At 37.9% G+C, this 13,062-nt stretch overlaps 1 protein-coding gene and 1 pseudogene across 1 annotated transcript; one reads left to right on the forward strand and one right to left on the reverse strand.

Moving 5' to 3' along the window:
• The first annotated feature begins 387 nt into the window (after positions 1-387).
• LOC106831597 (olfactory receptor 51A7-like) lies at positions 388-1,326 on the forward strand (annotated as a pseudogene).
• Positions 1,327-8,006: 6,680 nt separating this feature from the next.
• On the reverse strand, positions 8,007-8,975 carry OR51S1 (olfactory receptor family 51 subfamily S member 1). Its single transcript, XM_014842108.2, has one exon. It carries the CDS (start codon positions 8,973-8,975, stop codon positions 8,007-8,009), a length of 969 nt encoding a protein of 322 aa, XP_014697594.1.
• Positions 8,976-13,062: the final 4,087 nt, after the last annotated feature.

The raw sequence follows: 13,062 nt of genomic DNA on the forward strand, positions 1-13,062 counted from the left end.
ATTAGAGCTTTTCCAGATTGCAATATATTCCAACTTAGTTTACTTGATGAATAAATCTCAAAAAGTGAAGGTTAAAAAAAAAAGGTTATTAAAGAACCTTGTGACTTCCAAGCTACAGAGTCGTTTAGAAGTATCAGAGAATAAAGATACATTTAAAGAGCATACAGGTCTTAAATGAATATCAAGAAAAATCTGTTTAAATCTACTCCATCTTTTTCTTTATATGGAAAAAGTTATATTACATTATTTATTGACCCCTAAGGATGAACTATATTTAATTTAACAGACAACTGAACTTAGTTGTGTTCAGTAAATACAATTAAGAGAATTTCTGTTTATTGTTGATGTTATTTATTTACCAGGGACATATAAATGAGAGACCTAATTATGATTTTTCCTCTCAATACTTCAGAAGTTGAAATCTCCACATTCCTGTTGATTGGCATCCCAGGACTTTAGTGTGTGCACATTTAGGTCTCCTTCCCTGTCTGCCTTGTGTACCTCATGGCTATCCTGGGCAACTGCACCATCCTATTTGTCATCGAGACAGAGCCTTCTCTGCATGAGCCAGTGTACTATTTCCTCTCCGTGCTGGCCCTATCTGACCTGGGCCTTTGTTTCTCCTCTCTCCCCACCATGCTGAGGATCTTCTTGTACAATGCCATGGGGATTTCTACCGATGCATGCATTGCCCAGGAATTTTTCATCCATGGATTCACAGACATGGAGTCCTCAGTGCTCCTGATCACGTCCTTTGATCGCTTTGTAGCCACTCACAACCCCCTGAGATATAGCTCCATCCTTAGCCGCTCCAGAGTTTTGCAAATCATGCTGGCATTTGCTATTAAAAGCATTCCCTTAGTTCTCCCCCTTCCTTTCACTTTAAAGAAACTCAGCTATTGTAATAAACACCTGTTATCATACTTCTACTGCCTCCTCTAGGATGTCCTGAAATTAGCCAGCTCTGACAATAGGATTAACTTTTACTGTGGTGTGTCTGTTGCACTCTGCATAATGTCAGGCAGTGTGTTCATTGCTGTTTCCTATGTGTTCATCTTGAAGACAATATTGGGTATTGCATCTCATGGGCAGTGGCTTAAAGCTCTTAAGATCTGCATGTCCCACATCTGTACTGTGCTCATCTTCTATGTGCCCATGATCACCCTGGCTACCATGCATCACTTTGCCAATCATATGTCCCCTTTGGTTATGATTCTGATAGCTGATGAATTCTTGCTAGTACCACCCTTGATGAATCTCATTGTGTATTGTGTAAAGACTTGGCAGATTAGGGTGAAGGTCTTGGAAAAATGGTCTGAAGGCTAAATGAGGGCAAAGGTGGAAGTTCCATTTTCTCTAGATTAAATTGTCTTAAGAGCAGGGCAGTGTTTCTTCCAAAGAGGAGATGTTTCCATTTACTCCATACTCTTTAAATTACATTAATTAGTTAAGTAATTCACCAATTAATCCTTATTGGGGATCTAAAACACCACGGCTTTTCCACTTCTAAGGAAGAAGAGGCCTGCATTTCAGAATCCTGTTGTTGTCTGGGGATTGAGGAATCCTCAGGTGATAGAATGAAGAGTAAGAATCCAGGGAAGCTTCTAAAGAGGAGCTCTGAAGAGTTGCCCTGAACTGTGACTGGGAGAACTCCACAAGGTTCTGGAACCGTGTAACACCTTTACCTTCGCCACCGTTTATTTGATTCCTCACTGTGATTTACATTAAACCCTTTACGATGTGTCTAAGTTTGTCTAAGTATGTTCCCTACCTCGCTACTCAAAGTGGGAGGTGCTGATCAGCAGCATCAGCAGCACCTGGAAAGTAATTAGAATTGCAGAATCTCATGCCCTGCTGTAAGCTTTTCAGTCAGAATCTGCATTTTTGCAAGAACCTCTGTGATTGGTGAGCTCATTAATGCTTGAAAAAAACTTTCTTGGGCAACGTGAAAAGGGAACCTAGAGAGTGTGTTTTTTGCTGAAGCCAACTTTGGAGAAATTATAGAAGAGCATTGGCATTTGGCAGCAATTTTAGTAAAGATAAGGGACTGAGTCCTTGGGGCACAAGGGCTAGACATCCCAGGTGGCTCCAACAGCATGCATATGTCTCTCTCACTGACTACATTGTGAATTCCCAACAGGAAAGAGCTGGGAATTAGTCAACTTTAAAAGTCTCCTCACAAGAAATTACCTTGTCCATAGTATGTGCTTGGTAGATGTATACCAATTTGAGCTAAATTAATAGTCCAAAGAAAAGGGCATAATATCTACTAAAATGACAGGCATAAAGAAGTTTAATAAATATTACAACAAATAATAATTCCAGGAGTCTCCTTGAAAAGGGAAACTTGATCATAGGATGAAAGGGCATTCAACATGTCATGTAGACCAGAGGCAACCATTGCTCAAGTATTTCTGGACTGGGGAGTCGGGCATAAATCAGGCTGCCATCATCTAGGCTCGACTGAACTCTCTACTCTCTGCACCTCTTACCAAGAAGTTAACATTGACAGGGAACTTAAGGGGCCTTTGTGAGAGACAGGGAAGCTTCCTTTGATGCTACCTTCTGAACTTAGGGCAGCTCATAATACCATTAGGTAATAATAACTGCCAAGCCATAGTGCAGAATCCACACCACTGTGGCCAAGTGGACATCTAAACAATTTTAAAACCTGAGGCTCCCTCAAGCCACCTGTCACTTCCTAGCATTTTAAATGGAGCCGCTCTAAAGAGCTCCCAAAATCTCCTAATGAGAAAGGGTCAGCAAAGAAACTTTAGGAGCCACTACGGCTATTTATCCTTATTTAGGAGAACAGAGGCCAGGATTATTGCCAGTCAGTAAGATATAATGTAGCTCCAGATTAAGGATTTAGAAGCCACCTCAGAAAAGGAAAAGGAAATAGTCCCCAAAAGGGGTTACATGTCCTCTAAACTATCTATGATGACAACTTAGTCCTGCCAGGGAGGTGGAAAGATGAGTGGAATAGGTCAGGACTCAGCCAGGAAACAAGCCCTCTGTTCTGAGCTCTGCTGTTTCCTGGCTATGTCGTCTTGAAAAAATTACTGTCTATGTATTGTGTATTATGATATATTTCATATGCACTTTGAAATTTAAAAAATAATTCCTTCTTTGTGTATTGCATGGATTAATAAATTAATATTTTTGAAAGCAATAAAAGCCAAATATGGTCTTCAGACAGGTTTGTCTGGACAAGATATTGTTTAGATGATTTCATATAAAAGTAGAGATTTACAAGTCATCTTAAAAGTGGGAAGATAGGCCTATATTTCCCCATAGAAACACTCAGTAGGAATCCACTGAGAAGTGGCTCGCCCCTTAAATTAACACAGTCCCCACTACTCATAGTCTGAGTGTGTATTTGCTCCACTTATTTCTAGTCTCACCTCACTCCTCTAGTTATTTGAATTTACAATCCCTGTTTTTATTGCAGATTAACAAATTTTAATGGAACCAAATTGGTCATACAATAAAATTTTATATATGTTCACAAAATATGATTTAAGAGTCACATTCATAATCTCTCTCTGTCTCTCACATGCATACACAATTAAATTCTAGCTACAAGTCTGGAGGGCTTTGTTCAGCAATAGGAGCAAGATGTGGGTTTTGCAAAGCTTTTCCTGGTCTGCAGTTTTGTCCAACTCGCATGCTACCTTTTCTTTAAAATTGTAAATGTTCTTGCTAATATTTCTATTCCCCTGTGTGCTATTAGAGGAGGAAATAGTTTTCCTCAAATCTGTCAGTCAAGTTGATATGGGCTGATCTGCAGAGAGAACAGTGCCCCCTGACAGCCAGGAGTGGTAATAGCAACCACCAGGATGGATGTGGGTGCGCCCAGTGGTCAGGAGACAGTGAGAACCAGGAGAGAGCAGTTGAGGCCCTGGTGAGAGAGAAAGTTCTCTGCTTCCCTCACCTAGAGAAGTAATAAACACACAGAGGCAGCCAGCAGTGCTGGGTTTAGCTCATCTACCACTGACTGACCAAAGTCCATTCAAAAGTGCTTTCAGCAGGCCCTAAGTTGCAGTTTTCTGTCTGTAAAATGAGGTAATAGGAGCTTAAAGAAACTTCCTGTCACAAAATTCTTTGTTCGTATTGAATATATGCATACCAAGTCTAAAAGGGGTTATTTTAATTTCATCATTAACTCTAAATAAGTACCATTTACCAAGTATCTCGAATGTTTAGACACTACGATACCGGGACTTGATTTTACGTAATCCTCATTATACCTATTTTACAAACATGGGAACAACTGATGCCAAACACACAGGAAGCAGTGGACTGAGAACTCACCGCCCAGCCTGCGTTTCTTCACATTGTTCTACTCTCAGTAAAGAAATGGGAAGCTGGAGGTGGTGTATCAGGGAGGAGGAAAGTGCAGAATTTGGGGAAAGCAGGGCTTTTCAGAGACCTCATCACCATCCCTTCAAGACCAAGCTGTTTCTCTATTCAACAATGTTAAAAAGAGTCTTTTGTAGCAGGGGCCTTGGATTAAGGCAAATCTGAAAATCAGTGCTGTCTCTGCAATGCGCTTTATAGACTTGGGGCTTGCTTAGTTTCTCAGCCTCAGCATCCTCATTTGTGAAATAGAGAGGCTCACTTATCTAATTAGTTTAATAAGAGAACATATAATACACCTTGCAGAGAAACTTGATATGAAAATATATCTATTCCTGCATTCCTGGAATATTTTCCAGTATATCATTGTATGATCTTCTTTTGGTACTAACTGGAGTCAATTGCCACTTTTCATTTAAAAGGCATTATTCTATAATCACAAGAGAACAAGAATGTTTCCACATCAGACAAATTTTCAACACATTAAAGCAGACAATTATAATCATATTAGTGGATGCTGACAAAGGATTAGATAGGATTCAGTAAATGAGTTTATTAAAAAAATGAATAAAATTGGAATATGAATGAGCTATTTAAATGTTACAAAGTTTACTCAAAGACCTAGCAGCCAACTATTGTTCTAATAGGTGAGACACTAATGCCATTTCTATTAAAATGAGAGACAAAATTTGAAAGTTCACTTTCACTCAATATTTTATAGTGGGTTGGAGATTCTAGTGAATTAAATTAAGAAAATGAAATAATTTGTATGAATATTGGGCAAAAGTTACCGATAATCTTTTACTTATATACGCTAAACACAAATAAAATCCAAAAATTAAAAAGAAAAAAACCTACTATAATGTATATGATAATTTGGTAAAGTGTATATTAATGCAAGATGAAAAGTGTTTTGCTCAATCTAGCGATATATTTGTGGAAATAAAAATGGAGATGTGTTTTATTTATAGTAGCAACAAAATCGTACATTTACAAACTACATGGAAATAAATTTGACTAAAGCAAATAATTTTTACTGAAAAATGTTAAAAAAGTATTGATCAGTGAAACACCTATCATATATTCTTGGATGTGAAAACATTATCACAAATGATAATTCTCTTACATTTACTTTATAAAAACAATGCTCTTCCTGTTAGAATTCCAAAGCTCTTGTTTGTTTTGTGAGAGGGAGATCGCTTTATATCAGTAACACATTAACTAAATCACACAACGAGGCTACTCTACTCGAACAATGACATGTGATAATATACCAAAATCCAAAAACGATCCATCAAGCAAAGTCTGACTACACTCACATTTAAAAGATGATATACATAATATTTTATTTCAGTGAGAAAAAGAGACTATATTTAATAGATCATGCTGTCACTAGTTACGCATTCACCTTGATTAATGTAAGTTTGAACTTCTGACAAAGAAAGACTTAAAAGTAAAAAATAATACAACAATTTTAGAAAATAAGGATAAGAAACTATACGTAGAACATGGGGGCCAAAGATACTTTTTTTTTTAAAAAAAGCAACATATTAAACACAAGAATTGTAAAGTAAAACAAAGGTGGATTTATTTATGTAAAATTATCTATATCTGCTTGAGATTTGATTGCCTAAATAAGGCCAAAGACAAATACTATATTAATAAAGGCATAAAACTTGGATCTCTTGCACATTTATATTTAAAAAACCGATAGTAAAATTGATGAAGGGTATTTGAAGAGGCTATTCATGGAAGAGAAAACAAAATAACCAACAGTATGTGAAAGGCATTCATTGTTACTATTAGGGAAATCCAACATAAAGTAAAATGAATAATTCTCACTAGTAAAATTAATGAAAATTTAAGAATAGTAGAGACAGTGAATTTTGGTGGATTTGCAAGAAAAAGCCACACTCCTACATAGAGTTGAAACAAGAACTGATATAGACTTTGCAGAAGGGAATCACTAATACATAACTGAAATTCAAAATCTACAGCCCTTTGAAACCAGGAGTGATGACCTGGTGATCAGTCTTATAGAAAGACGAGCATAAGTGCACATGAAAAGCTGAACAAGAATGTTTATTACAGCACTATTTGGAGTCCATAAAACTGAAGACAACTCCAATAACTGTTACTAGGAAATAGTTGAATTATTTGCAGTCCACCCATGCCAAGGAATATTTTGTAGTTACTTGAATAAATTATATCCATACTGATTTATTTGGAGGGATTTCCACCATAAGAAAAACAAGATGCAGAAAGGCATATAGCATGTATTTAACTTTTGTACTACAAATGAAGCAAGCTCTTCATATATGTGCATTACTCATAAGAATATAAAGGAAAAAACATTAGGAAATTAACCATGCTTATAGAATAAAACTGCAATTATACTTGTTAGTCCACTTTTGCTAAGTACTAATCACAAACTCTTGGCTGCATACAACTACAGAATTTATTGCAATGCTCACTGACTATCTGGTATACAGAGGTCCTCTTGATCTATGCTGCTTTGATCCGGTGGCTCTGATTCAGGTCTCTGGTCAGTTGGGACTGGCTTCAGGCTGTAGGTTTGGGTCAGAACTGCAGCATGTGTCTCATTCTGGGGACCAGGTTGAAGGGGCAGTACCTACCTGAGCTATGCACTATTCATAGCACAAGAAGAAACCCCATTGCAAAATCCTGTGTAGGCTCCTGCTTTCATCACGTCCACTAACAGTCTATTGACCAAAGCAAGTCATATGGACTACCTTGACCAGAGCAAGTCATGTGTCCAATTCAGAGTGAAAGTGATGGTAAATACAGTCTGCTCACTCTGACCCCCATGATGTGGATGTGGATGTAGGAAGTAAAGAATTAAGACTGATACTTTCATGTATCATGTGTAAAATTCCATTTATATAAAACTTTACATTTATTAGCGTTTACTAAAAAGGTAATTATGGCTACATTTGGATAATATAGTTTAAGGTAATTTTTATTTATTCTATTTTTTCCAAATTTTTGAAATTTTAATTATAAATATGCATAGATATTCAAAAAGTATACTAACATTTTGAAAATTAAGTAAAGGGTGAAAAAAATGCAATTTTTTTGTGGCCTGATCAGAGTTATACAGCATATTTCTTGGTGTGAAGAGCCTAAATGAGATACTTACTTGCATCTTCCTCATTTATACAATCCCCATGGATAAGTCAGAATTTCTACTTCTTATGAAGTTCCAACACTAGTTGAAGGTCCTCTGTCTAGATGAGAAGAACATTTCTGTCTTCTCTTTCCTTCACTGTGTAGCTGATTAACTCCTCCAGTTTCCTCAGTTATTAGGGTATAGATGTGGTGGAGAAATGAACAAAAACAAAACAACAGACACACACTTTGATCGTTGTGACAAGACCTAAATTCTGTCTCTTTCTGTGCCACAGATCTATAGTGTTACGGTGGGTATGTCACTGTCATTCTCTGGGGCTTGTAAGTTTTCATCGGTAAATACATGTGCACTTCTCGGGACAAGCAGACACATCTGTGAATGTGTGCTTATGTTTACCCGAGTGACAATTTCATGGATGGTGAACTGATTTCTCAGTCATAGTAACCTTTGTATCCGATAGCCTTGAACCACCAAATGTAGAGGGATATCCTCCTCACTAAGCACAACCCACCTTCCTGGAGTACAACCTCTTAATAATTCTCTCTCTAATCTCCTTCATCTTGACACTATAGAGAATAGGGTTTACCAGTGGAGGAAGCAGGAAGTGGACATATGAGAGAAGTGTATGTGCAGGCTGAGGGATTGGCACTCTAAGACGGTCAATTAGTGCCAGGAGGATCATGGGCACATAGAAGAGGAGGACAGCAGAGAGGTGGGCAGCACAGGTTTGGCAAGCCTTCCAACGATCTTCACTGGACCCCAAACTTTGCAATACCCTGCCAATCAGGCCATAGGAGAAGAAAATAAGTAGGGGGTCCAATCCCATGGCTGACAGGACCACAAAGAAGCTGTAAACTGCACCCCAAGCTCCTGGGCAGGCCAAACGGGCCATATCTGGGTGCAAACAATAAGAATGGGTCAGGACTTGTGGGTGGCAGTAGGGCATGTGGGCCAGGAGGAACGGCAGGGGCAGATGGAGACCCAGGCATCGGGAAGCAATGGCCAGGCCAATCTTGTTAATGTCGCCATTGTTGAGAAGTGTTGGGTAGTGGAGAGGGCGGCAGATGGCCAGTGCCCGATCTACGGCCATGGCAAGCAAGACAGAGGACTCCATAACGGAAAAGACATGGACAAAGAACATCTGTAGGAGGCAGGCTGAGGCAGGGACAGCATGAGCATCAGCAAGGGCAAGACCCAACAGGGTGGGCATCAGAGTTGAGGCCAAGCCAACATCAGACACACTAAGCAGGAAGAGGAAGAAGTACATGGGGCGGTGCAAGGTGGGCTCCAGGGCAATGATCCAGAGGATAGTACCATTGCCCAAGACAGAGAGAATGTAGACAGTGATGAGGGGTATTGTCCACCAGGAGGGTACAGCTGACAGGCCTGGCATGCCCACCAACAGGAAAGTGGGGGCCATTGACGTGCTGCCGTTGGGGGTTGCCTGGGTGGGGAATGTTGACATAGTTCGGGATCCCACTTTGAACTCTAGAACCTGAAAATTGATTAGAAAGATTTACTTAATCTTATGACACATTTGCATGATACTTTCTAAAACAGACTGCCTCTTCTCTCCTCTGCCCCGCGCACACACACACATATCCCCTCCCTACACACATACATTCTACTGTCTATGCTTTAGTCATCCCTTGCCTTGGAGCTTTTCCTATAGCTGTCCTCAAAGCTCTGTTTCTCTCCCTAAATTGCTTTCCCATTTTCCTTTAACCCTGCCTTTCCCTGTAGCATTTTCTTAATTTATCTCCCTCCCTTAAAGACAAACACCTGAAAGAAGGTCTGTACGCCAATAAACGCTTTGTCTACTCCTCCCAATCCCAGGCCATCTGACTTCTGTGCTGCCCTAACACACTCACATTTCAGTTCACTTTATCTGCTCTCATTAAGGTCCCCAATTACCCTTTTGTAACTAAACCAAAGACACTGATATTTCCTAAAGTGATTTACTTCTCTATGAGCTTTAGCTGTTATGAATCCACTTTCTCTTTTTCTTTTTAACTCTGCCTTTCAGAATTTAACTTCTTAGTTCACCTTGCTGTGTCCCATGCAACTTATACATTGGTATTTTTGAGGGATCTTTACTTGACTCTCTTCTTTTTCCTCAGTGGTCTTATTTACTCTCATTAATTGAACTAAACTCTATAAATTAATGAACCACAAATATATGGCCCAGATCTTTCTATATTCATCCCATCCTGGAAATCTCTACTTGAATGTCTCATGCATTTTAAATTAAAACAATCCAAAACAGATCTTAACAGATGCATCTTAAAACCCCTTCCAGCTTCTTCAGCTAGGAGACAGTGCTGGGGAAATTATAACAATGACAAAAAGGAAACATATTTTGGTTCCCTAAGTCAGTTAGGAGCATCACCACTCACCAGTTTCCAAAATAAAACCCTCATAATCAGGCTCACTTCACTTATAATATACAAATATTATTTATAATTTCAACAAGGACTGGGCACACACTATAGATATATTTCCCTCCCTAGTCAAAGGCCTAAAAAAGTGAGAAATGAAATTCTGGGCTAAAGGACCATGAAAATTACAATACGGGGAAAAGCAAAATAAAAACATGCTAAGTTGTGTTTTTACAGGAATGATATGGATGCAAGTTAACTCTAAACATTTATTAGAAAAATCTAAAGGCATATATTTTAAAATATAAAGTTAATTTTTAAAAATAACATGTAAAACCTTCAAACTATAAGAGGAAAATAAATGAAAGAAAGATCTTAATCAATCTAACAGAAAACACTTAAAGAGGAATACAGAAACAGATGTTCATTTCTGGTGTGATGGAGTGAGGAAGTTGAAAAATCCTCTCTTCCAAAAAGCAACTATAAAAGTGGCAAATCTGTCAGTATCATTTTAGTGCTCTGAAAATCCATCAAAGACACAAGCCTGGTCATTAAAATTACTGAACTTTGGAAAATAACTACCCTGTTCTTGGCATTCTGGCCTGGGGCTTCCCTCACCATCCCCACTACCTCCAGTTCTGTCAGCAGGGGTCAGACAAGTAAAGCCAACAGCTTTGTTCCAGCTGCTTGACTTGGCTTCCTTGATATGGAACTTGTCAGTTAGTGTGATGATCTTGGTGGTAAGCAAATAGGGAGGGCCAGAGGCTCTACTGCCCTGAGTGTGTGGTCTTCTTTGTGGGGAGTCAGGGACTCACCCAACTGGGAATTTAACAGGGGGTTTTGGCAAAATGGCAGATAGCATTCCAACCATAACAATAACTAAAAGTGAATGAAGTAAACAATCTTCACAAAAAGCAGACATTGTTATAGAGAAAAAAACCAAGGAATAACTATATTCTGTACACAGGAGACATACCTTAGATTCCAAGATGTAAACAGATTGAAAGTAAAAAGATGGAAAAACATATACCATGCAAAAATAAGCATAAAGGGGCTGGCTATACCAATGTCAGACAAAAAAGACTCCAAGATAGGAAATATTATAGACAAAGAAAGACATTTCATAATGAAATAAGGTCAATATCAGAAAAATATAACAATTATAGATGCATATACAATAACACTAGATCTCTAAAATGCCTGAAATGAAACTGACAAAATTGAAAGGAAAAATAAGAGATTCAACAGTAATAGTTGGAGATTTCAATATCCCACCCCCAATAATTTATTAAAAAATTAGACAGAAAATCAGCAAGGAAATAGAACTCTTGAACAAAATTATGAATCAAAAATGACATTTATAGAATACTCTGTACAACATTCTATATGATAGACTATACTCTGGGTGACAAAGTAAGCCTCAATAAACTTTAAAACATTGAATCATACTAAGTATGTTTCTGGCTACAATGGAACTAAATTAGAGATCCGCAATTGCAAGATATCTTGGCTTTAAATCACATACTTCTAAACACTGACATGTGCCACATAACAATACTTCAGTCCATGATAGACTGCATATACAATGGTGGTCCTATGAGATTATTATCACGTAACCTAGGTGTGTAGTATGCTACACCGTCTAGGTTTGTGTAAGTACATTACAATGTTCACACAGTGAAGAAGTCGCCTAACAACACATTTCTTGAAATGTATCTCTGTTGTTAAGTGATGCATGACTGTAATCAATGGGTCAAAGAATAAATAACCAGGAAAATTAAAAACTATTTTGAACTACATGAAAATGAAAACACAACATATCAAAACTAGGGCAGGCAGGTAGAGCAGTGCTTTGAGAAAAATTTATAGCTTGGAATGCCTGTATCGATAAAGTTCTCAAATCAGTAATCTGAGCTTCTACCTTAGATAGTTGTAAGACAAAGAACAATTAAAACCCAAACTAAGTACAGGTGAAGGAATTAGAGTAAAGATCAACAAAATGGAAAACTAAAACCAACAGAGGAAACTAATGAAACCAAAATTTGTTCTTTGAATAGATCAACAAGTTGAAAATGCATAGCAAGCCTTAACAAAGAAAACCAGAGACACAAGTTATCAAAATTAGGAATGAAACAGGAAACATCATTTCTGACTTTAAAGAAAGCAAAATGATTATAAGGGAATATTATAAACAACTATACTCTAACAAATAGACAACATAGATGAAGTGAAAAAAATTCCCAGAAAGACATAAATTACCAAACTGACTCAAGAAGATATAATAAATCTGAAAAGACCCACAGCAAGTAAAGAAACTAAATTATTAATTAAAAATTTTCCTACAGGGGCCGGCCCGGTGGCAGAGCGGTTAAGTGCGCATGTCCCGCTAAGGTTTGCTGGTTCGGATCCCAGGTGCAGACATGGCACCACTTGGCACGCCATGCTGTGGTAGGCGTCCCACATATAAAGTGGAGGAAGATGGGCATGGATGTTAGCTCAGGGCCAGGCTTCCTCAGCAAAAAAAAGAGGAGGACTGGCAGTAGTTAGCTCAGGGCTAATCTTCCTCAAAAAAAAAAAAAAAATTTCCTACAAAGAAAACCCCAGGCTCAGATGGCTCATTGGTAACTTATATCAAATATTAATATAAGAAATGATACCAAATGTTTCCCAAACTCCTTTTAAAAATAGAGGAGGATTTAGTAAATTTCAATTCATTCTAGGAGTATAGTGTGACCTTGATTCTAAAGCCAAAGGCATCATAAAAAAAGAAAACTACAGACAAATATCTCTGAAGTGAATAGACATACAAATTCTTAACACAATATTTTAGCCAATCAAATTCAGCAACATATAAAAAGAATTATACACTGTGATTAAGTGGGATTTATTCCATAAATGCAAGGTTGGTTTTACATTTCAAAATCAGTTAATCTAAAACAACGTATTAGTAGAATAAAGAACAAAAACTGCATGGTCACCTCACTTGACACAGGAAAAGCGTTTGTCCTATACCTGCTCATGATAAAAACTCTTCAAAACTAGATATAGAAAGGAACTTCCTCAACCTGCTGAAGGGCATTCATGAATAAACCTACAGCTAACACCATACTTGACTGTAAGATTTAGAATGAGGAGAAAATATCTGCTTTTGCCACTTCTATTCAACATTGTACT

The sequence above is a fragment of the Equus asinus genome, chromosome 20, assembly GCF_041296235.1.
Source record: "Equus asinus isolate D_3611 breed Donkey chromosome 20, EquAss-T2T_v2, whole genome shotgun sequence".
Lineage (NCBI taxonomy): Eukaryota > Metazoa > Chordata > Mammalia > Perissodactyla > Equidae > Equus > Equus asinus.